The sequence below is a fragment of the Perognathus longimembris genome, chromosome 2, assembly GCF_023159225.1.
Source record: "Perognathus longimembris pacificus isolate PPM17 chromosome 2, ASM2315922v1, whole genome shotgun sequence".
Classification (NCBI taxonomy): Eukaryota; Metazoa; Chordata; class Mammalia; order Rodentia; family Heteromyidae; genus Perognathus; species Perognathus longimembris.
Window position 1 is genome coordinate 30,631,955 of NC_063162.1, and position 27,677 is coordinate 30,659,631.

General features: G+C 38.0%; 1 protein-coding gene across 7 annotated transcripts; it reads left to right on the top strand.

Moving 5' to 3' along the window:
• Positions 1-133: 133 nt before the first annotated feature.
• On the top strand, positions 134-25,969 carry LOC125346291 (jerky protein homolog-like). 7 transcript variants are annotated; one of them, XR_007209897.1, is made up of 4 exons: positions 134-265; positions 2,754-2,896; positions 17,766-17,878; positions 25,893-25,969. XR_007209897.1 is itself a non-coding variant. In XM_048338730.1 (4 exons), exon 3 carries the CDS (start codon positions 12,809-12,811, stop codon positions 14,447-14,449), a length of 1,641 nt encoding a protein of 546 aa, XP_048194687.1. In that variant the 5' UTR covers positions 134-265; positions 2,754-2,896; positions 12,594-12,808; the 3' UTR covers positions 14,450-14,468; positions 14,704-15,644. The 7 variants fall into 7 exon arrangements, 2 of the variants coding, with proteins under 2 accessions (XP_048194687.1, XP_048194688.1); XR_007209898.1 differs by having other exon boundaries at positions 17,804-17,878; XM_048338730.1 differs by lacking the exons at positions 17,766-17,878; positions 25,893-25,969 and adding exons at positions 12,594-14,468; positions 14,704-15,644.
• The last annotated feature ends 1,708 nt before the right edge of the window (positions 25,970-27,677 follow it).

A 27,677-nucleotide genomic window follows, 5' to 3' on the forward strand; every position in this document is an offset into this window, starting at 1 on the left:
GCACTGAACCCTGGGAGTGGGCGGATCTTCTCGCGCCGCTGGTTTCCGGAAGAAGCGTTCAAACCTAGGGAGGGCGGGACTTAGAACCCCGAGACAACCAATGAGGCAGCTGCAGGCTGGAGGGGCGGCCGGGATTCGGAGGGTCGAGCTTCCCCCCACCACCACACAGGGCTCGGTGTGGCCGTGGGGTTGTCATCCTCTGTTGGTTGGTCGTAGGTGTGGGATTCCATCCTCGAGCCTTGAAGGACGTGGCGAGGGCGCCGAGGTGAGGCCGCGACTCTCCCAGGGACGCCCTGAGTAAAGGCATTGGACGAGTCACCCTCCGCATTCTGTCCCCGCAGGGCATCCCGGGCCCTGGCTGGGGATCCGACCTGTCCAGTCCACCGCGGCCCTGGTGGAACAAACCGATGTCTTATAAGCATTTGCTCTCTCCTTTCTCTTTCACTTCTTGCCTTTCTCAAAGTATAGAGCAGCGACCGCTGCAAGTTGAATGCGGTTAATAGATTTTTTGGGTTTTTTTGGCGGGGACGGGGGCTGTTTTTGTCATAGGCAAGGTCTTTGCAGGGCCCAAAAATGTAAGTGCCGGCACGTTTTTCTCTTTAAGGCTTTTCAGAGTAATCCTCTCATTTATTGAGGTCCTATTAACTAATTGCATTCATCTGACAAGAATTTGCAACCGAGGCTGCCTCTCTTCGCTGTTCTTATTTTAAGGAAAAATAACTCCAGTTGAGTGTTTAACTTGTGCGGTTACTCGGAGTGGTTAAGAATTACTTCACTGGGCCTTCGAAGTGGCTACTGTTAGCATCCCATTTTGTAAATTCTAAGGAAACTGGAGTTCGCAGTGTTGTGAGCAGAAAGGCAAGTAGTGGGGCTGAGAATGTAGCCTAGTGGCAAGAGTGCTTGCCTCACATACATGAAGCCCTAGGTTTGATTCCTCAGCACTACATATATAGAAAATGGCTACAAGCGGCGCTGTAGCTCAAGTGGCAGAGTGCTAGCCTTGAGCAAAAGGAAGCCAGGGACAGTGCTCAGGCCCTGAGTCCAAGGCCCCCGACTGACCAAAAAAAAAAAAAAAAAAAGAATTATTCTTAAAGCTGTGAAACTATCTTGAGGACTTGAACAAATGTGTTTGGGATTTTGTTTTTGTTTTTGTTTTTTTTTGCCAGTCCTGGGCCTTGGACTCAGGACCTGTGCCCTGTCCCTGGCTTCCTTTTGCTCAAGGCTAGCACTCTACCACATGAGCCACAGCACCACTTCTGGCCATTTTCTATATATGTGGTGCTGGGGAGTCAAACCCAGGGCTTCATGTATGTGAGGCAAGCACTCTTGCCAGTAGGCCATCTTCCCAGCCCCTGAAAAAAATGTCGATTTGTATTTTCAAAGTTCATTAGGAGGTCAGAAAGATGGACAGAGGGAACTTTATACCAGACACAGAGGAAGAACCCAAAAATGCCAAGGATTTTCATTTTGTTCCAGCTCCCAGCAGCAATTCAGCTGTTGAATGTTTTAACCACGTAATTAAATATGTTGGCCTTGAAGTATCTTTGACTGCTGGGTTGCCATGCTCTGTGGAAATCTCCAAGTACTCACTAACACCTTGAAATGAATGTGGAACAGATAGCTAAGCATGTCCGCTTTGTGATTCCAGATTTTTACTACAAGATCCAAACTCTCCTCCTTAATCTTCTTGTCTCAGTAAATGGTACAAACATGTATCTACCCAATTACTCAAGACAAGAGAACCATCTTTGAATCCTCCTTTCCCCCACCAGTCTTATCCAGTGGAAACTTGTAGGAAGGTGAACAATAACTCATCCATATGCTGTTAGGGTAGCACATGTCATAGGGACAGAAGCTTCAGAACATGGAACCCTTCTAGACCTCACATGTGAATGTCTAAATGTAGCTGCTTATTTATCTCCTTTAAAATATATTTTATAATAAATTCATAAATGTAAGTATGCCTAAGTTCTGTGGCTCACTCTAATCAAAGCAATCAAGCCTTTGGAGGGAAAACATAAGCACCTCAATTATGTTTGATCAGTCACGGGTTCTGGAGAACTAAACTTACATTTGGGTCTGAGGTAGGGGAGGGGTAGTCTTTAGGGACCAGCCCCCCATCCTGTGTTGAATAGTGTCAGAATTAAATTAGAGGACATCCATCTGATACCTGCTGCAGAATTGCTTGTTTGCCTGCTGATGAGGAGAAATCCACACACACTTTAGGATCACAGAAATGATATGTTATAAAGACCATAGTGCAGAAGAAAACTGTTTTATTCTAGCCAGCATGTAAAAAACTATGTGTGTACATATGTATGTATGTATGTATGTATGTATGTATGTATGTGTGTGTGTATACACCAAACCTATGTGTAGCATGTAAGTTGAACATGACAATGTATTTTTGGTTATATGAAAAAATGTTTTCGCTTTGGAATGCATTTATGGTTTTATTTAGCAGTAGAGTCACCCTGAGGTTTACCTTTAAATAATTCAACAAAAATAACAAAATAGAAAGGAAATGTGGCAAAATATTAATAATTGCTGACACTAGTTGAAAGATAGTGGTGTGCATTGAGCTATTCATTCAACTTTTTAAAATAACAGATTTTTCTACTATAGGAAGAGGAGGGGGTGAAAGGAATAAAATCATAATCTTTACTTAGCCAAGTTATCGATTTGTATTTTATGAAATGTGTGGACTGTGTTAAGGATGAGTACAATACCTTCTGTACTTCTCTTTTTGAAAGGCTTATCTTTGGTGAAGATAGCAGTCAAGGAGAGTGCTGTTGAACCAATTAGGAAGCTGTTGAAGCTTTCCCAGCAAGAGATGGTGAAGACGTGGACTTGGGAGATGACAGAGGAGATATAGAGCAGAGAACAGATTTCTGAGGTATTTTTTTTTTTCCATTTCCAAAACCACTAGCTTTTACCTTAGGGACACATACCCAATATGATTAAAAGTGCTTATGATTTAGTCCCCATTTCAAATAAGTCATCCTTTCTATATCCTTGAAATGAACATTTAGCATAGAATGAAAAAAAGTGGTATGTTAAATCAAGCTGATTTCCCGACCAGGTTTTAGCTTCTAGTAGTAATGCAAGTTTATCTCAGATTTTGCAGATACACTTGCAGGCCACCACAATACAGTGATTATAACTATAAAGGGAGTTATGAACTTTTGGGTTTCCTAGTGCATAGGAAAGTTACATTTGAAGCCAGGTACCCATTGCTCACGCCTATAATCCTAGCTACTCAGGAGGATGAGATCTGAGGATCGTGGTTCAAAGTCAGCCTGGGCATGAAAGTTTGTGAGACTCTTATCCCCAATTAAGTACCAGAAAACAAAATGGCACTGTGCCTCAAGTGGTAGAACACACTAGCCTTGAGCACAAAGAGGCTCAGGGACAGTGCCTAGGCCCTGAGTTCAAGCCCCAGGATGGGAAAAAAAAAGTTATGTTTGCTCTAAAGGAAAAATTATGTTTATATTATGTTGTAGTGTGCAAAAACAGTATATCTTTTAAAATATACATGCCTTAATTAAAAACTGAAAAATGCTAACCATCATCTGAGCCTTCAGTGAGTTATAATTTTTGTGCTGGTGGAAGATCTTGCCTTGTTATTCATGGTCACTTAATGAAGTGGCTGTAGTAATTTCTTTAAAAAGGTAAAAGTGAAATATACATGTTGATTGGCTCTTCCTTTCATGAAAGAATTCTCTGTAGTATAAAGTGCTATTTGATAACATTTTCCGTGTTTTTTTGTGCTGTTGTTTTTTGTTTTTTTTTCCAAGTCTTGGGCCTTGGACTCAGGGCCTGATCACTGTTCCTTGCTTCTTTTTGCTCAAGGCTAGCACTCTGCCACTTGAGCCACAGTGCCACTTCTGGCCATTTTCTATATAGGTGGTGCTGGGGAATCGAACCCAGGGTTTCATGTGTAGGAGGCAAGCACTCTTGCCACTACGCCATATTCCCAGCCCATTATGAAAGTTTTACATTTGTGTAATATGAAATTTTGCCTTGCTACATGGGCTACAAAGTGGATATGAGCAGATACGAATAAACAGTCTCATACATCTCCATCAGAATTCATGAGTAACCAGTTATACTGTCATTGAGCAATAACATGAAAAGAAATCTTCAGTGATCTTAGCTCAGTTTTCTGGGTAACTTGCTGCGGCTTCTCTATCAGCATTTGGTATTTCTCCTTTTACTTTGAGATCATGAAGATTGCTGCTAAACTTAAACCTTATAAACCAACCTCTGCTATCTTCAGACTCTACTTTTATAGCTTCCTAACCTATGTCATCCTTCATGAAATTGAAGAGTTAGAGCCTTGCTCTGGGTTTAACGGGATAGTATGACTGGTTTAATTTTCTCTCTAGACCACTAAAACTTCCTCCATGTTTACAATTAGGCTGTTTCATGTTAGCATTTGTGTGTTTACTACAGTAGCACTCTTGCTTTCTAGAACCATTTTTTTCTTTTGCATTCACATGTTGGCTAATTGTGATTCCTGGGGCCTATCTTTCTGTCTGTTTCAACTTTTGACATACCTTTCTCATTAAGCTTAATCACTGCTAGCATTTGATTTAAAGTATATGATACACAACTCTTCATTTCACTTGCACACTTGGAGACCACTGAAAGGTTAATTGTTCTCATTTTAATGTTGTGTTTCAGAGATTAAGGGAGTTTGATGAGCCTGTTGCCTAATGAATCAGGAACAGTCAGTGGTGCAGTCAGTATACTTACATTGTTTATTACCTTTGCTAGCTATATGAGTGAAATTCATGTTTGCCCAAAACAATTACAATATAACCTTAAAGATAAATTATCACCAATAATCATAACAGATGCAATAATAATAGAAATCTTCAAATGTTGGAAAAATAGACTTGCTAGACACAAGTTTCCACAAACCTTAATTTGTAAAAGAAAGAAAAACAGTGCTTACAGTGTCTATGAAGTACAGTAATGCAAAGGATAATAAAATGAGATAGACCCATAATAGCTAACTTTATATATGCTAGATACTATCTAAGCAATTCATACTCACTTTAAACCTAAATCACTCTGTGAGTTAATTTTGTTATTATTATCCTTACTTAGTAAAGATGAAATGGCATAAAGCTATCGAGGAATAGTGAAGTTATCTCTTTTTCATAGAGATGAGAAGATGATCAAATCAGCTAATATAGTCAAGTACTTACAAATGTACCTGGTCTCATGGCTGGAGATGTGCTTAGGTGGTAGAGTGCCTGCCTATGCTTACCTAATGAGCATGAGGCCTTCAGTTCAAACCTCAAAACTTCTTTTTTCCAAGAAAGAAGAATAAAGTACTTGGTGTTAGGTTTTTAAGTAGGTAGCTGGTAAAGGAGAATGCCACGTAGTATTCAGGCAGGAGAGAAAGTTTATTACTGAACTGCTGACCTGTGGCCGAGATGATCCATGGCTTGAGAGAAGGGAGAGAAGAGACAACCCCCACCCAGCCCGGCCTTATCTAGGGCAGAGGCAGGGGGTGTGGCCAGGTGGATTAGGATGTGACCTCAGGGAAAGGGAGGTAACTGCCTCCAGGTCTGCTGCTTACCCAGGTAACTGGGTGGAGACTTAATGAGGTGAGGGACATCTACATGTAGCCTTCTGGGGCGGACCTTACACTTGGTACTTGTTAAGTAATAATAATTTGCTTATTAAGCTTGTCTAATTGGTAAACAGTGGAATTAGAATTTGCAACTGAGTAGTCAAGCGCTGAAGTCTGTACAATTAACTACTGCATTTAACTACTGTATTGCAAAGTTTGATCTAGCTGCCATGGAATCGTATTTGAAAAAGATTGGATGCTTAAGTCCCGATTCAAAGCCATCTCTAATAGCACAAGTAAAACAATTTGGTATCACTTCAAAAGCAAAGTAATATATATGTTTATAACAAGAGTCAAGTTGAACAAAAATTTAGCAAGTACTTACTCAATGGAAGGTATCTCTACCCTTAAGAAGCCTGTAGTCCAAAGCAACCTTTCTCAGTCTAAAAAGAATTAACTCCATTGTATGTACTATATTAACTATTATCTTGTGCATCTAGAATGGTACTAGTTCTGCCTTGTTCTGTGAAAATAATCCCAAAGTTTTTTATGTCCTGTGGTTGTATAGAGAACACATCATTTCAAATAATATAATTGAAGGGCACAAGAGGACCTAGGAGGTAGGGCACAAATGGTGGAGAGCTTGCTGACACTCTAGGTTCAACATTCAGTAGAGCTTAAAAGGAATAGGCAGAATTGCCCAAAAAGCATTGGGAGAAGAATATAGCTTAAATGTAGTTTCTATGAAGTTAGACAGAATATAACCTTGACACTTCAAGAGTGTGTCCTATAAAGTTCTTTTGATGATTAAAGTAGCACACATGACTTATTTAGTACAATCCTGGTACATAGTAGTGGCTATTCATGGTGGCAACTGATTTTATTGAGACCACTTATTAAGTCATTTAGAATGGACCATTCTTGCCCTGATATCTAAATCGTGCTTTACATGTAACAGACATTCAATAAATATTTTTTTGTTTAAAAACTGCCTGCCAGTGAGGAATTTTTAAAGTAGTATATAGGCTAGAATGAATAGTGGCATTTGCCACTGAATTATAGAAAAGCAATGCCAAGCAATGGAAAGATAGAAAGAAATGAAGCAAGGAAACAAGAACATACAAAAACTGTAAATACATACTTTAGTGTGATTTTAAGTAAATCTAAAGTGTATAAAGTAGAAGATGACTAAAATTGATAGACACTGGATCATAAATGGTACTATGTATTATGCTTTAACAAAGAGTTGGCATTAGATTCAACTAGACATAGGAGATTGTGCTCAGCAGAGGCATAGAGGAAAGTAAAAGAGAAACAATAAGAAGACTTGGGTCTAAAATATCTGAGTCTTCCAAAGGAGGGAATCAGGTGATAAAGAATCAGTTCATAGAAGTTTAATCACATTCCTTAATGGTACAAAAGTGACCAGTAGAAGTTATTTTCTCTTAAGTGCTTGTCATTCAGCACATGCTTATAATTCCAACACTCAGGAAGCCGGAGCAGAAGGATCTTGAGTTCAAGGCTAGTCTTGGGTACTAGTGAAAACTTGTTTTAAAAATCAAATAAATAAAAGCATACATCTGTGACTAAAAAGAAAATAGGGCTGAGCATAGTGGCTCATACTTGTAATTCCACTTACTTGAGAGGCAGAGATACAGGAACTGTGTGTGTTTCAAATCCAGACCAAATAGAAAAAGTTAGCAAGACCTTAATCTCAAAGAACAATCTGGGCATGGTGATGTGCACCTGTAATCACAGCTACACAGGAGGGGTAGGTAGAACAATTATGACCCAAGTCTAGACTGGATCAGAAAGTGGGAGCAAAAAGCCTTTTTACTGGGACAAAACGCAGGAGATCCTATCTTAAAAAGTAATGAAAGCAAAAAGGGCAGGTGGCATGACTGGCCCTGAATTTCAATCCAGTGCAAAAATAAGGAAGTAAATAAAAAGGAAGTAAACAGATAATGTTTATAATCAATTTCCAGAAAGACTGGAGTTGTAAACAAGTAGGTTTTTCTTTTTATGATAAGCTCTTGTTATATTTGTATTGAGCTTTTTAAATTTTAATGTGTCAAAGAAACCATTTACTAAGCACTTACTGTATGTAGCTGTGAGATTCCATCACCTACGTAGTAAAGAAGGCTTCCCACTCTTGAGCCTGTAGAGACTGCATCATTGGCCATCTTTCTATAACACTCCAAATTTGTACTTAACCTAGAGCTTCTACACTTTTTGTTCCCTGTATTTGCTTTTTATTTTGCATGACTAACTTCTTATTGTTCATCTGACATTGTCCTCAAAGATGCCATCTTTGCCCTATACCTGAAGTCACCCCCAGCCAGTCACTTTCTATCACATGGCCGAGTTTACTTTCTTCTTAGCACTTAAAAATACCTCTGTTTTGCTTATGGTGTGTTTTTCTCTACCACAGTATAACCTTACAATACAAGACCTTAATCTGTCTTGGTCACTATTAGATCCCTAGTACATCTAACCATGCCTAGCATAAAGGAATTGCTCAATGAATGAATTGTCCAGTGAATTAAGTTTTACAGATATCAGAGAACTTCTATAATCTTGTATTCTCAATGTTCACAATAGGATTTGCTTTCAGAAATGAGCCAAGTATAACTGTTTTGTACATTAGGTGTTAAATAAAATATTTTGCTTGAATAACTAATATTATGGACTGTCTTTTATGCTATCTCATTTAAAACTTCACACACCTGTATTTCTCCATTATGTGCATCTGTGTATGCATATATTCATGTAACCAAGAGAGTTTTCTATCATCCAGACCCTTCTGAGTGCCATATCTGGGCTTTCTTTTCTATTTCACCTTCAGCAACCTCTGATGATGAAGGAACTCACTGCAGAAACACTTGAAAAGGCTTGTTAGCATTCTGGACTATTGGTAAGGGTGAAATGTACAGACAGCAATACAAATAGGAACTTAGCAAAGTCTTAGAGTATGTGGATATCCTTCACCTCTGGACATCCTGCACTTATATGAACCCAAGGCCAAGTATCAGTGGCTACAATGGTCTAACAGTGATAACAATAGCACTTGTAGCTTCTGTGCTAAAAGTGGCCTGCTCATTCAAACGTTAAGAGATTGATTGCTTGGCTTCCAAATAGCTCTTTAACTGCTAGCTAGCAACCATATCCTTGTGAGGTTTTCTCTCCTACTCAGCCCTTCTCAGGAAGCTATGCAATTGACTGTTAGCTGTTCCTTTGATTTTGGTTAGTTGTTCCTTTGGTTTTGTATCTATGATGTAACAATCTCATTTTTCCTCAAGCCAAACCAGACTCATATGACTATAAACAGAACAAGGGAAAAAACAGCATTTCAAAAATTTAACCTCACTTCTCATAAGTTCGTATGTAAAACTGTATGACCCAGTGGATCATTCCATTTGAAATTACCAAAATTGAAATATTTTTCATCCAAAAGGCCCTTTTTACAGATGTGTTGCATTAGTTTGGAAATAGCACCAGGTGGTGCTAGTAGACCATCCATTCATATCCTTTTAATACCCATCAAATGCTGATGGTGAATCAGTTTGTTCCAGAGTTTTATATCAGTGAGCTATTTCAAGATTCTAGCTTCATCAGGAAGAAGTAGGATTATACAGTATCATCATCTTATTTTTAAAAAAAATGTTTCTGCTTTTGAGTGTATACTTTTAAGACTTCAGTTATAAAGAAAGTAATGATGCCATGAATAGTTTGATTAACTTTGGCTAAGAGAAGCCATTGAGTTACAACAATAGTAAAATAATGGTGCCAATTTCAGTAAATACTTTAAAACAGTTTTTTTTCTGCATGTAAACAGGGCCATTCTAATATTAGGAAAAAGAAACGAGAAAAGAAGGAAAATGAGGGGCTGGGAATATGACCTATTGGTAGAGTGCTTGCCTTGTATATATGAAGCCCTGGGTTCGATTCCTTAGCACCACATATATGGAAAAAGCCGGAAATGGTGCTGTGGCTCAAGTGGTAGAGTGGGAGCCCTGAGCAAAAAGAAGCCAGGGGCAGTGCTCAGGCCCGAGTTCAGTCCCCAGGACTGGCAATAAATAAATGAATTTTTTAAAAAGGAAAGAAAAAAATGTATTTTTAGGATTTGATTGGTTTAGCCATCTAAGGGAACATTTATGCATCTCAAATCACAGAGGTATAGAATTTTAGGGACAAGAGGAGTGTACAATGATCTAGTTCACCTTTTTTATTTCAGAGGGGCGGGAAGGGAGGTGGATCCAAGATGAAAAATCTGTTGAAATGCCCAGTATTTATCATTATCTAATAGCAGAGGCAAAATATGAGCACATAGAATATGTCTCCCCCTTTCTTTTCTGATACTATGGAATTACATCAGGGCCTCGCACATGCAAGACCAAGAGCTCATCCATGAGCTCATATCCCCTAATCAACCTAAAAAATATAAAAATATCATTTAGTCTTGCCAATTGAAAAGATTGATATTGCTAAAACATAGTCACAGTAAAGAGTAATTAGAATTGCAGCCACTGTTGTTTGGGCTATTTTAAAGGTACTTTTCTTCCAGCCAGTGGCAAATTGTATGATGAGGTTTTTTTAAATAACTAGAAATAACTGCTATGGATTGGCTGACTGATTGATTGCTTTTCCTGGTATTGACGATTATGTGCTCTAGGCAAGCACTCTGCCACTTTAGCCATGTCCCTGATTTTTAATTTGTATTTTGTTCTTTCTTTGAGATAGGATCTCCCTAATTCTGCTTGGGCTGGCCTCCAACTTATGATCCTCCTGTATTTACCTCCCAAGTAGCTGGGATAACCCACATGTATCAGTATAGCTTGCTTTGCTTTCTATTTTTTAACTGTGTTTATTTTACTGTCATGCAACTCTTTCTCAAGAGCTCACACTCTTTAACTGTAGTCTAAGAAAGGAAGAATTATAGTCATTCTGATTCAGAGCATCCTAAGTAGGGCCAAAATACCTTGGCTCTAAATCAGCATTCATCCTTGGCAAAATGTATAAGAAAGGCAAGCATTGAGGAAGTTTCATGTGCTTTAATTAATTATTCCAAGAAGCTGCCTCCAAATTAATCATTGGAATTGTTCTTTTAATGAGCAGCCAGGAAATTCTTGTTCTTTGGGACAATGTACTATAACAAGATTCCAGATTTGTGAGCATGTGCCTTTCTTTTATAAAATGAAAGGATGGATTATAAGAAGAGAGAATTAGGAATGTAGACTGTTTGCTCAAAACAAGAGTATGTTGGAGACAATAATGAGTAAGATTTTATGGCCAAGAAGACTAGTGACATCTAGACTCTGTCATTTAAAAGTATGACACTGGGACCAAGCAAGTCAACTCCTTGAGTCTGATGCTTTCTTTCTTTTCTTTTCTTTTTTTTTCCTGGTCCTGGAGCTTGAACTTGGTCTGGGTGCTGTCCCTGAACTCGTTTTATTCAAAGCTCTACCACTTGAGTCACAGTGCCACTTTCAGCTTTTTCTGCGATTAATTGAAGATAAGAGTCTCACAGACCTTCCTGCCTGGACTGGCTTCGAACTGTGATCCTCAAATCTCAGCCTCCTGAGTACCTAGGATTATAGGAGTGAGCTACCAGTACCCAGCTGAGTCTGATGCTTTTTATGACAGCTTCTTTGTGTTAATGTGGCATACAGAAAACACCAGATAAATGATAGTACTTTACCATTACAACCTAGTAGGAGAGGATAACATAGAAAATAATATAAATATGTTCACACCTCACCAAAAAAATATATCTTTTCCTCTCTGGTTGGATTTCATAAATTTCTCATATTTATTGGATTTTTAAACTCTTCTCACCTTATAGGAACTATGCTTTATTCATTTTTGTTGATGGCTCATCTCAAAGGATGGCTCTGGCACCTAATGGGAAAGGAGAAGGAAACTTGGGAGTGGATAGACAGTCTTGAGACTTTGCAATAGGTCACATTAGAGATTTGATGAATATCTAAACAAGTATGATGAGAAGGAGGAGAAAGAAAAGGAGAAGGAAGAAGAAAAGCTGGCCTTTGAGTAGGAACCCATTTAAGAAATAAGATCCAAACCACAAAAACCAAGTCCTTAAAACACCTGATTAGTTCTTTGAATCCTAAGTTAAAGGAAGTATCTTACTAGGATATCTAAAATATGTTTCAGTTTTGAACTAGATTAATAATAATTTTGAGGGCTGGGAATATGGCCTATTGGTAAAGTCCTCATCTCGTATACATGAAGCCCTGGGTTCGATTCCTCAGCACCACATACATAGAAAAAAAGCCAGAAGTGGCGCTGTGGCTCAAGTCGCCGAGTGCTAGCCTTGAGCAAAAAGAAGCCAGGGACAGTGCTCAGGCCCTGAGTTCAAGCCCCACGACTGGCTAAAAAAAACAAAACAAACAAAAACAAACAATAATAATTTTGAGTCATAGTTAGGATGTTTAAACCAAAATAATCACCAATAAGTGGATAGTCACTGAAAATTTGTGGTAGTTTAGAAGTGTATATAAAAATTTTTTGTCTTTCATTTTTTATTTATAAGTATTTAAATACCAAACTGATGAGTTTCTATAAAAAGAAAAATCTATAATCAATGACTAAATTTAAGATCTCTAGCTTCCTTTCTAAGAAATTTCCATGTTATCCAGCATGGAGTTCACTTACTGTCAGACATACAGCCAATAGTATCAGGTTCCTTTACTAAAAATATTCCAACTCAAATCATCTTAGCAAACAATTAAAAAAAAATTCTGGAAGTGGAGCAGTGGCTCAAAATGGAAGAGCCTAAGCTAGCCTTGAACAAAAGAGCTCAGGGCCAGTTCCCAGGCCCAGTTTAAACCCCATGACTGACCAAAAAAAAAATCTTCTATCCAGTAAAGCAATCAATTTTTAAGAGACTAAATATAAGCAGAAGAGACAAGTATTAGCTGTATTGCCTTGAGTAAGGTTCTAAGTAAGCCTCATTCTTTTCATTATTAAAATGGTATCTTTAATACAGGTCCACAATCTCTACAATTTGAAAGTAAGACAAAAACAGAAAATACCCTGAAACCCAAAAGTATCTTGTACATTTGGCACTAAGACTATTTGCTACAAAACCAACTGTGAGCAAACATGAAGCCTTTGTTTTCTGGGCACTCCTACCTAATAATCAATACACATGCCTCTGTTACTTTACTTCTGTTACTTGTGACTTGAAGATTGTGTTGGAAAATGTCCAAAAGAGTCAAAGATATACCTTTGGGTAACAATGAGAAGAAAAAAAGGAAGCATTTATCTTTATCAATAGCTCAGAAAGTGGAGTTATTGCAGAAACTTGATGCTGGTATGTCTGTGAAACATCTTACAGAAGAGTATGGTGTGGGAACTACCACTATATATGACATAAAGAAACAGAAAGACAGGTTGCTAAAGTTTTACAGCGACAGTGATAACCAAGAATTAATGAAAAATAGGAAAACATTGCATAGGGCCAAAAATGAAGATCTTGATCGTGTGTTGATTGAATGGATTCGACAACGAAGAAGTAAAGATATGCCACTGTCTGGATTGTTGGTCATGAAACAAGCTAGAATATACCATGAAGAATTGAACATTGAAAGTGAGTGTGCATATTCAGAAGGCTGGCTGCAAAAATTTAAGAAGCGTCATGGAATCAAGTATCTTAAAATGTATGGTGAAAAAGAGTCAGTTGATGTTGAAACTACTGAAAATTACATTGATGAATTTGCTAAGATAATATCTGATGAAAACCTCATCCCTGAACAAATTTACAGTGCTGATGAGACAGCTCTGTACTGGTGCTGTGTTCCTAGAAAAACCTTAACCATGACTGGCAAAAGGGCACAAACAGATTTCAAGGATGCCAAGCAAAGATTAACTGTTCTTGGGTGTGCTAATGCTGCTGGCACACACAAGATAAAATTGGCAGTGATTGGAAAAAGCCTATATCCAAAATGTTTAAAAGATGTGGGTAGTTTACCTGTGCATTATTATGCAAACAAGAAAGCATCAGTGACAAGAGAAATCTTCTCTGACTGGTTCAATAAGTACTTTGTGCCAGCAGCAAGAGCTCACTGCAAACAAGCTGGACTGGAAAACAATTGCAAAATTTTGCTCTTCCTAGACAACTGTTCTGCACATCCCCCTTCAGAGCTTCTTGTGAAAAGTAATGTTTTCAGCATATACCTCCCCCCTAATGTGACATCTATAATACAACCATGTAATCAAGGAATTTTACGTTCTATGAAGAGCAAATATAAACACTTCTTTTTGAACAGAATGCTTGCTTCAGTTAACAGAGGTCTGAAAATCCAGGACTTCCTTAAAGAGTTTAGTCTTAAAGATGCTATCTATGCAGTTGCTAATGCTTGGAATGATGTTGATAAGTCAACATTAACAAATGCTTGGCACAGACTTTGGGCTACAATGATGTTTGAAAATTACCTGTCTGATGAAGATCTGGATGGATTTAGAGGCTCTAATGAAAAGATGATGATAACAAAACTCATTACTTATGCCAAAAGTTTATCAGCTGAAAGTGTAAATAAATTGGAAGAAGCTGACATTGAAGAAATACTGAACATTGACAATGATGTACCCGTTGTGCATCCTTTGAATGAGGGAGAAATTGCTATGAAGGGATTGAATACAGATCAGTATGAAGATAGTAGCAGTAATGACAATGGCACTATGATCACCAGCCAGAAAATCTCTGTAGACCAAATGGTGAAGATGTGTGAACAATTAATTGCTGGCCTGGAAAGATGTGCATTTATCAGTGAGCAAGAGATCGTGGCAGTTTACTCAATTAAAGAGAAGCTGCTACGACACAAACCTATGTTAAGGAAATGACATTGGAAGAAATATTTTTTTTTTTTTTTTTTTTTTTTTTTTTTTTTGCCAGTCCTGGGCCTTGGACTCAGGGCCTGAGCACTGTCCCTGGCTTCTTCCCGCTCAAGGCTAGCACTCTGCCACTTGAGCCACAGCGCCGCTTCTGGCCGTTTTCTGTATATGTGGTGCTGGGGAATCGAACCTAGAGCCTCGTGTATCCGAGGCAGGCACTCTTGCCACTAGGCTATATCCCCAGCCCTGGAAGAAATATTTTTAAAGACCCTTTGTGGTAATACTTCTGCATTACTTGAGGAGCCTCTTTTTAACTCATCTTCATAGGTCCAGCTCCAACCTAGTTTCATAGACAATGGTAAGATTAGTGTAATCTTTTCTATAAGGTCCTCAAATGACCAGAAATGCTCAATATTTATTGCATGTGTATGTTTTGAGTTGTCATTAGGATAAATTTAATTTTTTACACTAAAAGCATTTTAATGAATATCTTTTATTAAAAAGAAACTCAAAGAACATATGGCCTATATTCATCTTGTTAAATTTATCAATAAATGTGTTTGCCAACAAATTTCATTAACTGATACATTAATTTATGTAAATAAAGTATATTATTTATATATTCTACTTAGTGTGAATTTTCATACATTTCTTTGGAGTAAGAATTAGTGGATTTCATTACAGCATGCTGTCTAATACTCATTTGGAGATTTTCAAAATATGATGTACATGTACCAAAGGATTCTGTTAGGCATTCTGTTATTTACTGTGACAAATGCCTGAAAGAAAGGAAGCTTTGTGTTGACTCATGATATAAAGGATTCAGTGCCTGATCAGCTGGCTTCATTGTTTTTAGTCCCTGAGGTGACTTTCCACCTTGGTGGAAAGGTGTGGTCGAGTGGAACTGTTCACCTTATGACAGCCAGGAATCAAAGAGAGACAGAAAAGAGCCAAGGAAAAAATTATCCTTCAATGACATGCCTTCTGTGACCTACTTCTACAAAACAGGTCCCACCTGCCAATAAATAGCTTATTCACTAAGGAGTCATCAATGTATTACTTAATGAACTTAGTACCTTTATTATCTGTTCATTTCTCGATGCTTGGATCCCCACCAGACAGACACCAAGCCTTTAACAAATAAACTTTTGGGGGTTATACTTCACCCACAAACCAAAACAAATTACAACTTTAAAAAAAAAATTCCCTTTCAAAACATATCCAGAGGCTGGGAATATGGCTTGGTAGTAGAGTGCTTGCCTTGCATGCATGAAGCCCTGGGTTCGATTACCCAGCACCACATAAACAGAAAAGGCCAGAAGTGGCACTGAGGCTCAAGTGGTAGAATACTAGCCTTGAGCAAAAGGTAGCCAGGGACAGTGCTCAGGCCCTGAGTCCAAGCCCAAGGACTGGCAAAAAGAAAAAAGAAAAGAAAAGAAAACATATCCAGCCCATAAAGTTTGGCATAACAGATAAAACTTAGCTGGATTTGGTGCTACACACTTGTAATCCCAGCTCCCAGGAGGCGGAAGCAGCAGGATTACAAGTTCAAGACCTTGTCTTAATAAATAAGTAAAAAAGCAAAAAGCAAAACAAAACAAAAAACCAAACTCAAACCTTGAAAGATGTGTTTTGAAAAAAACTAATGAAATAGCCAATGTAGAATACCTGGTATTTACAAAGTAAATATTTATTAAATGTAGTTGCTGTTACTATTTCATTATTCCCAATGGGTAAGACAGATTCTTTCTGACATTAGTGAGTCTCCTTAATATAGATAATGATGAACATTCTTCAACTTTTACCACCCTAAGAGAAGCTTCAGCAATGTGCTATTGGTGCTTGGACTATTTGAGCATTTCCTAAATCATCATCCAAGACCTGAAAGAATTTCCCAAATCAGAGGATAGAAAATTTGCCACATCTCATTACATAGAATGTTAGTAAGATGTATCTACTTCTAGCTTGACTTTATTTAGTATTCATCACAGAAATATTACTGCCTGTTTATCATTTCCTCAGCTCTCTCTGCTACATGCACCACATGAACAGAAATTTAATGTCCTTTGTGATCAAGAATTCTTAACCCATGGGGCTGGGAATATGGCCTAGTGGCAAGAGAGCTTGCCTCGTATACATGAGGCCCTGGGTTCGATTCCTCAGCACCACATATACAGAAAATGGCCAGAAGTGGCGCTGTGGCTCAAGTGGCAGAGTGCTAGCCTTGAGCAAAAAAGAAGCCAGGGACAGTGCTCAGGCCCTGAGTTCACGGCCTAGGACTGGCCAAAAAAACAAACAAACAAACAAAAAAAAGAATTCTTAACCCACTTGTGTAACCTGACTTTGAACATATCCAAAGAGACAAAATTGGTATTCTATTTTATAAATGAGGCTATTGTTAGATAGGTACATGTGAATTTAGCCTGAAGCCTGTTTTTAAATTCCTTGTATAATGTATCCACATAAGATAGAAAATACACTACTTTTTCTTGATATAAATGTCATATATAGCAATGGTAGAAAAACAGAATATATAATTTTTAGATAGGAAAATATACATCCCTAATCTTACAACCAGTGCTAAGCACTCTTAAATCAATCTTTAATCTGTATACTTTCATAATTACCTATTGTGTAAACCAGCAAGCCCTATGAGGGCAAAACTCCTGTCCATTCATTTTATTTTTCACCCTATCCTCTCTTTTTCACAGAAGCAGGCGTGTGATGTTTAAGGAAAACATATGCTCACTTAGTTGCCAAAGTGTATTCACAGGTTTGGGAGCCGATTGCTTTTAGATAATATTGTATATGAGGCAAGTTTTTTGTTTTTGTTTTTGTTTTTGTTTTTGCCAGTCCTGGGCCTTGGACTCAGGGCCTGAGCACTGTCCCTGGCTTCCTTTTGCTCAAGGCTAGCACTCTGCCATTTGAGCCACAGCGCCACTTCTGGCCGTTTTCTGTATATGTGGTGCTGGGGAATCGAACCCAGGGCCTCATGTATACGAGGCAAGCTCTCTTGCCACTAGGCCATATCCCCAGCCCCTTAGATAATATTGTATAGTGAGCATTTTTCTATATCAATTCTGTTTCTTCTGACAATACTGGATTTTTACATTGTACTCATCTTTCATTCTGAGACTTGAAACTCTCAGAACCACAATCAACATTGTTCTTTTAGACCTCTGCTAGACCTACCTTCCTTGTCTTCTGTCTTTGCTATTCGCTCCTCACAATGCTCCCTTTTGTTTCCTATTAACCAATTCCTTAATCTGTATGTTTGTTACTCTCATAAGATATAGTAAACCCTCACCCTCATGTGCAATCATAGATAACTTCCCTGGAAATTGGCTCCCACTTTCTGCTCAGGACTGTTCTTCAGAAGAGGCATGACAGAGCAGATAGGATCACAGAAGGGAGGGAAGTGACAACAACAGTGCCTTGGTAAGTATCTACAAGGTACTCTTATGTCCTCATTGTTATCCTAATTTCATAGAACCAAGTTTCTACTGAAGTGACTGGAATCACTTTAGTACCTGGAAATTTCAACCAGGCAGGCTATCATTAAGATCCTTTCCAGTGATAGAAAGCTGAAGTGAACAGCTGGCTATCAGATGATTTTAAATTTTGTATCATGATCTAGACCCTAGACCCTGGGCAGTTGCAGATTCTGACTGAGTTGCCCTGTGACCACTTGGGTTGAGATGGTAAAGGAATGAGACCGAAGAATTACCAGGGTTTGCTATCTAAACCCAGAACTGTCTCACAACAAGACATTCCATCATCTTACACTAGAGCAGGCAATGTCCCATGGATGAAATCTAAATTATTACCATCTTTGAATTTCCACATGATTTATGCATTTGTAATGCTGTGCTTACCAATCAGATTGAAAGCATTATTAAAAGTATTCACATAGAACAAACTCAGGTGTCTTCTCAAACTGTACTAATGTACTGTGTAAGTGAGAGGCAAAATTCAGTGACCTTTTCACAAAGATATATTCTCAGGAGAATTTTAGAGGATATAACTCTTAAACAATAATTTCATCTATCCAGATAAAAGACTTTTCTTTTAATCCTATGTCAAGCAACGTATGGGATTAAATGACATAGAATTTCATTTTGTTCGAAATCAATCTATTGCTTGCAATAATAGGAGATTTGGTTACTCAGAAATAAAATCTTAAGTGGCTAAGGAGTTAAGCCATGGAGAAAAATGAGCCACTTTTAGCTTTAGATCTATCTTTATGTTTACAGTAGTATTTTTATGTTGACCACAAGTGTTAAAAACACACTGCAATTTGTAAAAAGCTGATGTGCTCTGAGTCCTCTTAGTCACCAAAATAAGAGGTTATAAAATCCAAGTTTTCCTACATGAGACTTTTGAACCTAAGTATTTTGTTTACTCTGATCACTTTTCTCTTAGTACATATTAGACATATCATGTAAGTATGAAGATAAAAAGACAAATTAAAAGTAGGAAAGCTTGCTTGCTCCTGTAAGAATTTTATGTAATATTTTGAATATGCATGTGTGTGAACACACTTGCATATACACACATATTGTATGTAGTTTGAACTTTATGATATGATGAAAGATGAGATAAAGCTAATATGAAAATGATATATAGGGGCTGAAGTGGTAGAGTACCTGGTTATTAAGTGAAAGGGCTGGTTCAATATCAAGAAGGAATAATAATAATTTTTTTTGGTCAGTTGTGGGGCTTGAACTCAGGGCCTGGGTGCTGCCCCTGAGCTTTTTGCTCAAGGCTAATGCTCTACCACTTTGAGCCACACATCCACTTCCAGTTTTTTGGTGGCTAATTACAGATAAGAGTCTCATAGACTTCCTTACCCCGCCTGGCTGAAATAGCGGTCCTCAAATCTCAGCATCCTGAATATCTAGGATTACAGGTGTGAGCCCACAGCACCTGGCAATAATGTTCAAGATTGAGAACTGTGGCAGATACTGCCGGGCTTTAGCTTTTATTTATTTATTTTTACTCTGTAGCAAATACACCATTCATAGTGGTGGAACTTCACTAAATAGGTAAAAAGAAGTTTGTCCAATCTTTATTCCCCAAGTTCCATTTCAAGAAATGGTGGATAATATAACTAACAACTATGTAACTAATAAATAAAGATTATTAAATGGGTCTTCTAGGACAGCTATTAAATTTTGATGAATGAATTATACTCATCTTACATACCATTTAACTCTCACTATTGTCTCTTCTTCCTGCCTCAAAAGCAGTGCTTACAGATCCAACAGCCACTTTGTAACCAAAGGATTGAATGCTACACAAAAATGATGATAGACCAAAACAGTAAAGGGAAGCTGGTTCCTTGAGCAACTATTATTTTCTTTTTATAACTGAAGGAAGGAGGCTTGGACAGATGCTAAAATTTCCAGGGACAATTATCTCTGAAGCTATGGAGCTGAATTCAAATTCACATGTATGACTCCAGTGTTATCATTCCAGTTTTTGCTGCCTCTTAAACTGTAGCTAGCATGTCTATTACCATCTACTATAGTTTAGACATTGACTGACCTCCAGTGGTACATGGATAAAGACTGGACCTCCACGGTTGTATCTGGGGGAAGCTTTAGGAGGTAGGGTTTTGTGGAAGGTTCTTCAGTCTGGTGGCATGCCCTTAAAAGAGATAATGGGACCTCACCCTTTTTCTTTCTCTTATTTCAAGTATTTTGTTATAGTGATGGAAAGCTCACACATCAAACACCAACAATAGGCTTTTTTTATTTTTATCATAATGTAAAAATATTTCCAAATATTATATCTCTATCTGAAGATCTTGGTTTGAAGGTATTCCAGGCAGACAAACCCTCAGGACTCTTAACCTCCACTTACCCAGGAAAAAGCCAAAAGTGGAGAAAGCCAGAAATGTAAGTGTAGGTGAGGCTCAGAGATCAAGTCTCAGTACTGACACAAAATAAACAAATCACCTCCATCTAAAACAAAAATAAATAGATATTGCTGCATGTTTCTTTTATGTAGTTCAGTAAGACATTCTGCCACCTGCAAAGAGGCATTGAAAGAACATTCTGGCCAAGGATGGTAATGCATACCTGTAATAGCAGCTACTATGGAGGGAGAGGTAGGAGGATATATGTCTGAGGCTCTCCAGATGGTTTCCAGATTCTTGATTTCTCAGAAAGACAGACAGAGCCAGAGACAAAGAGACAGAGAGATAAATATATATATATATATATACACACATATATATACATATATATATGTTACAGCTTTTAGCTTCTAGGCCTTGGAAATATAAAAAGGTACACCATAAAGGTAAAATAGATGTTGACTAAGCGAGTAAACAGGATCTGTTGGAGAGATAATGCTTTTTCATTATACCATTTACAATTTCTTTTTAGGCATATAACTCAATTTCTTATTCTTTCTTCTCTGGCTAAGCACAACAAATATACTACAATTCTGTTCTGTTCTCACTCTATAGTCCAATATAGAGGATAGGGTGGAGAGAGAATTTTGTTCCTTATTGCCTAGTTTCATCATCTTCAATGCACAATTCCCAAGGTTGTTTTCATACAACCAGCACTGATGCCATGACAGAAACCACAAATGCGATCTTGAAGTTGAGTGCTCTTAAAACAAAACCTAAAATAATTGGCACTGACTTAGCATGCCAATTGTGGGAAGAAAGAAAACAGATGACAGAGGCAGTAAAAATGGCAGTCCATGCTATGCAGTGGCAAAACATTTGGCAAAGAATCCTTGTTTTGATAACTTAGAAGGCAGGCCATATGTACTGATCTGTCAGCTCCAAGAGAAGCTGTTGAAAGGAACCAAATTGTTACTATATATTGGTTACCATTGGCTCACAAGTATTGGCAGTTGGCAAGAAAATTTTTTAAAAGGCAAATAAATTTGGAGTCTTAAAGTAGACTATTTCTACATCTCAAATAGTAAATAATAAAGAGAAAATGGGAACAAAAAATGCCTGCTAGGTCACCATGGCAAAGAACGCATGAAGAATTTTGCTCTCTCATTCAATCCTGACATCATAATGGCTGCCACCAGTCAGGATACCTCATGAAAATGGCATGTTAAGGAGGAAAAAGACATATTTGAGAAAGTATTTGGGGTACAGTTTGTGACATAAAAACAATCTACAAGAAGTTCATTAACAATAAGAAGTCTGTTAATTTTCTAAGCAAATTCTATTTCCAAAGACTAGTCAAGCATAAAAAGCTCTCAGCTTTCATAAGAAAGAGCAGATTTCAAAATCCACATCCACCCAGAGAAAGCCTATTCCCCACCACCCACTTCAGGTGTCACTATGGAAGATGATGAACAATGAAGAAAATTCCCAAAGAGTAATGCTAGGGACCACTGAAATATAAACAAAAGAACTCCTATCAAAGAATAGAAAGAATCCAATTGAAGAATTTTTCCAGTGCTTTCAGTGTCTGCCCAACTGCTTTGTGCTAGTAGTGGTTTTCATGTGTTTTATTTTTCCCTTGTCCAAATGGGACACTGAAGTTGTCTCTGTTAATACCATTCACTGCTGTATATTCGGGCATGGGAAAGGAGAAGGAGGTAACTTCTTTTTTTAGTTATAATTTAATCAAAAAGAAACACACACATACACACACACACACACACACACACACACACACACACACACACACACACACACACACATTGGATGGACATTCAGAGAAGCACCCAGAGATTTTAATTGAAATCAGCGATTTTGAATAATCTAATGGAGGGTGTGTATCCTACCTATAGGAGGAAAAGTGAGATGTATTACCGAAGAGGGCAAATAGAATCGCTATGTATTTTCCAAGCTCTTTTTTTTTTTTGTGTGATCCTAGGCATCATGTTAAATATTTCTTGGCCTCTCCTACAACTCAATAGGAGAGTAAGGAGTCATGTAATTGAATTTTGGTCATTGACATGTGGGCAAAGTCAGAGTATTGTATTTCAGACATAGTACCTGAAGCATGCCATGTAATCTATTGTGCTCTCTTTTGCCTCTCATCTACTAGCTGGATGCTCACATCTAGGGTTCCTAAAATGACTACAATGAGAAGAAACTCACAGCTGTGGATCAACAAACAAACATTTCTTATATTAAGCCACAGAGTTTGTGGAATTCTTTGAAAATTCATGTTATTTGGACTGGCAACCATTTACTTTCTTTTCTTTACTATACAAATGTAATGAATGTCATACAAGAAAATAGGCAACTAGCTGTATGAGACTCCAGGCACATGAATACATTATTTCATCCACTAGATGATTGCCAAACCTAGCTGATTAGTAAATTTTAATTTTCTAAGGGTTGTGTTTCTGACACAAATACTTTCATTCATAATAGAATATGTTAGAATATATTAGAGCTAAATTTACCTGGGTGGTAAGCCAGTGAAGTATGCCAAATAAGGCAACTAAAGCCTTAAAATTGTTTTCAGTTATGATCCTAGGTTCAATCCTAAGTCAACCTCACACACAAACTATCGTTGCAGGATCAGTCAGAAAAAGAGAAAGCACCTGAGTCTTCATAAAACAGAGATAATGATGCCAAACTCAGAAGTCAGTGAGGCAACCTAGACGTTAAACATCAGCAGGAAGCACTACCAATCTTAGGCGGGTAAGACAAAAGGAAAGAAGGGAGGTTTATAAATGGAGCCCAGGAGTTAGGAAGGCAGAATCAAGTTATACATATATTATAGGAGATGGAGATCCCAAAGAGAAGCAGCACCTTTAGAGGATGCTATTAAAGGCAGTGAAGGAAGGAAAACTGGGCTATTTTCTCACACTGCCTTCCATTAGCTAATGACAGCTGGATTACAACTGACAGTGGAAGCCCTCCTTCCTTCCACCCCAGGGTGGGGACAGGAAAAATCTAAGCACTGGAAGAATCAGGTAAAAGAGGAAGAGATAGATACATACTATTCTATTACAGAAAATCAAAAGCTCAAGGATTTGAGCAACTTAAAAGAGCATTTCAATCAAAGCAGGAATATTTTTAACTTTTCTTATTTTTAGATATTCTGTTCCAGGTTGATTCTTTTTCATTTTATTCTAGGTCATATGAAAGCCAGCATTTGAGGGACTTTATTCTTGTATCCACATACAAAATCTATATAGCTATAGTTATTTTGTCTTTCAGTGTTGGTAAGCAGATTTGATAAAGAATTTGAAAACTGTAGAATGGACTAAATCTGCCTCTGCCACTTAGCAGCCCTATAATATTGGTCAAAACACTCATGGCAGGCCTATTCACCTAATTTTCAAACTAAACAAAATAGCACCTTTTTATTTATCTCACTGATATTAGATGGGCCCTAGTTTTTGTTTGTTTTAATAAGTTAGTATGACAGTAATTTCTGTACATAAAGGCAATAAATCACTGTTAAAATCTCAAAAATATTGGTATACCTCCAAATCTGTCTTCCTACCATTCCATTCTTTACTTTTGGAGTATTTCAAGCATGGTAATACATTATAATACAAAACAACACAAAAATGTTTCCTGTACCTACCTATCCTGATAAACTACATTGATTAGTTGTTGTCTCATCTTCACTTCACCTTTGAATATTTTTGTCTGGCTTAGGTCATAAACAGTATAGGTATGATTATGTTTTCTTTCATGAGTTAATATTAGATGGTAAACATTTTTTCATAATGCTACAAAGTCTTCATGACGTTCTTGTTAGAGACCATATTACATCCTCTACTGATCACATTTCTCCATCTGCTCAGGCACCCAAGCCAAAAACCTGACCTATGCTTGCCTCTGCTTTACTTTTTAACATATGCTCTCTTACCTAGATTACTGCAAATGTCCCCTACCTGGTATCCTTGCTTTCTGATGACTATCTAGCCATCTGTCACAGAGCACACAGCAGCAAAGTGTAAAACACATTTATTCAATGACTTCCTAACAACCATCCATTAAGTCCACACCACTTCCAGTAACTGACACAGACCTTCAGATTTGAGTTCTTGTCTAACAGCTTTGGCCCCATCACTGTTCTGTTATCATGGCACTGTATTGTTTTCTACGTTTCATAAATAGTGCAGAGTACTATAGGGGCTTTACTCTACCCAGAAAAACCTTTCCACTCCCTTTTCCTGTCTACCTGACAATTCCTACTCTTTTTTTTTTTTTTTTTTTTTTTTTGGCCAGTCCTGGGCCTTGGACTCAGGGCCTGAGCACCTTCCCTGGCTTTTCCGGCTCAAGGCTAGCACTCTGCCACCTGAGCCACAGCGCCCCTTCTGGCCGTTTTTCATATATGTGGTGCTGGGAAATTGAACTGAGAGCTTCATGTGTAGGAGGCAAGCACTCTTGCCACTAGGCCATATTCCCAGCCCCCTACTTATTTTTTAATGCTTAGTATAAACATTGCCTCCTATGAGGAGCATTTCCTGTCTTCCTCCAAAGGAGGGAGATGCTCCCACTGCCACAGCCCTAGATATATTTGAACACATCTCCATTGTTTCCGTACTTGCCATACATTCTCCATGCTCATCTTTCTTTTACCAGATTAGAAATTATATTCTGTTCAAGATATTACTTCTAGGAGTTCAGTATACGGCACATAGTATCACTCAATAAATATTATTTCAGTAGCCGTAACTACCACTAATTGCTTTTCACATACCTTTTTTTTTTAACATTGAGGATGGAAATTAGAGCTTTGCACGGTTTGTTCTGTTGAGCTACTTTCATAGCCCTACCAAATAATCTCAGCCTTCTAAATGATCCTATAAGATAGGTAGCATTACCATCAACATTTTAAAGATGACAACACTAAAGCACATAGAGATTAGGTAATTTGCCTCAAGTCATATCACAGCTGTAGCTGTGTGACAAGACCAGTATTTGAACTCATGCAGTATGATTGTGTCATACTGCATAATTAGGCCATGTTCCTAATCACTACACACATATACACACTACACAAAAGCATTCTTTTATTGCCCAACATGTTACTTCCTCTTCTCTCTCTTCTTTTAAATTTGGTTTAAGATAAATTCCCACAAGAATTATGAAATAAGCACCTTTTTTTTCTGGATCTCTGTATGTACAATGACAACTTTAGTTAGCAAGGTGTTGCTTGTGCCAAGGAGGTAAAAGTTTCAGGGCCATCTGCCATCCCAGACTGATATGGTGTGATCAGGCACGTCAGGTCAAGAACTCTGAGGTAGGCTGACTACAAGACAAATGGGAAAAACATGCAGGCTAACATGAGCCAGCTGTAGCCAGCAGTTGACCTAACTTCACAATACTGCTCTTAATACAAGTTTAGGTTGAAAAATGAAAAACACTTTTGTTGCTTCTTCTGAAAATTTTTCAAGTTAATGATTTACTGTATTGACTGTAGTGTCCTTCTCAATATCAATGAGAGGTTCATTTAAAGAATATGAAATTGAAATGCCTTTTTTTTTTAAACAGGCTCTCACTGTGTAACCTAGGCTCTCCTTGAACTCTGGATCCTGATGTCTCCACCTCCCAATTGCTGGAATTACAGGAATAATCATATCTGCCTTGAATATTATTTTATTTTATTTTATGTGTGGGGCACAAACTCAGGACCTTGGCACTGTCCTTGAGCATTTTTGCTTAAGGCTAGTGCTCTGCCACTTGAGTGATAGTTCTATTTCTGGCTTTTTTGTGGTTAATTAGAGAAAAGAGTCTCATGAACTTTCCTACCAGGGAAAGCATTGAACAATGATCCTCAGATCTCAGCCTCCTGAATAGCTTGGATTACAAGTGTAAGCCATCAGTGACCAGCTTGAATCTACATTTTTTGAAGCTAACTTCACTTAAGTCTGACTACTTGAAACCCAAACTAGGCAATCAAAGATAGTATGTGGAAAGATAATGATGATCAAGCAGAGCAAACTATCCAATCATGACAAATGAAGAAGATGGCTTTATCTCAGACATAATATGGAGAAAAACCAAGGAATGCAATGGAGAAGCAGAATTAATGTTTTAAAACTGCCTTTGTCCTTCTAGACTACCATAGTGTAATACCATAGACTGGGTCACTTAGAAACAAATATGTCTCAGAGATCTATAGACAAGAAATCAGAGCAGAGTGCCAACATTCAGGTTCTGCTGAGAGCCATCTTCAAAGTTCCTGACTTCATACTTTGTCCTTATGTGGTGAAAGGATGAGGGTCTTTCTGAAGCCTCTTTTATAAGGTCACTAAATCCACTAATAAGAGTTCCACCTTAGGATCTAATCACCCAGGAGAGAGGCCTTCCCACATTGGAGTCTAGGATTTCAATATATAAGTAGGAGGTGGGACCCAAACTTTAAGACTATAGCAGACACCCAAGCCCAGTTGGACCTTCCCAACCATTTGGAACCATTTCACCCATCCCAATTACTATGGAACAGAAATTGAGTGATTACTCGAGCCTGGTTAAAATTCCACACCCACAGGGCTGGGGATATGGCCTAGTGGCAAGAGTGCCTGCCTCATATACATGAGGCCCTGGGTTCGATTCCCCAGCACCACATATACAGAAAATGGCCAGAAGTGGCGCTGTGGCTCAAGTGGCAGAGTGCTAGCCTTGAGCAAAAAGAAGCCAGGGACAGTGCTCAGGCCCTGAGTCCAAGCCCCAGGACTGGCCAAAAAAAAAAAAAAAAAAAAAAAAAAAATCAAGACCCACAAAATCAGGAGTATAATAAATGTCGTTTAATGCCATTATAAATAAATCACAGCTGGGCACTGATGGCTCATGCTTTTAATCTTAGCTACTCAGGTGGCTGAGATGTATCATGGTTCAAAGTCAGCTAGGCAGGAAAGTCTCTAAGACCCTTATCTCCAGGTAACTACCCAAAAGCTGGAAATAGAGCTATGATTGAAGTGGTAGAGCCAATGAAAATCATTAGTGATAATAAATTCCATTCTTATTGCTAAATAAAAATCACAGGCCATTGTTTTCAACTAGACTCCTTCACTAGGTCCTAAAGACTAAACAAAAAGTCAAGATTAATCTAAAGTTCCCCCCCACCCAGTTGAAACTAAACTCTTTATTTCACTTTCTAAGAGAAATCAGGATAAGAAAACTAGCATCCAAATTTTCCAAACCTACCAGTGACCAGTTTTAACTGGTAATCATATAAAGTTCCCTCAGCCTTATTAATCTTTATATGCATACACAAAAGCTAATTTTAAATAGCCCAATGTTAATCCACCCATTATTTTTCTATTCATCAATCTT

What these genes read in the sequence shown, in the direction of transcription:
- LOC125346291 (XM_048338730.1), top strand. Translation starts at nt 12,809, where the DNA reads ATGTCCAAAAGAGTCAAAGATATACCTTTGGGTAACAATGAGAAGAAA.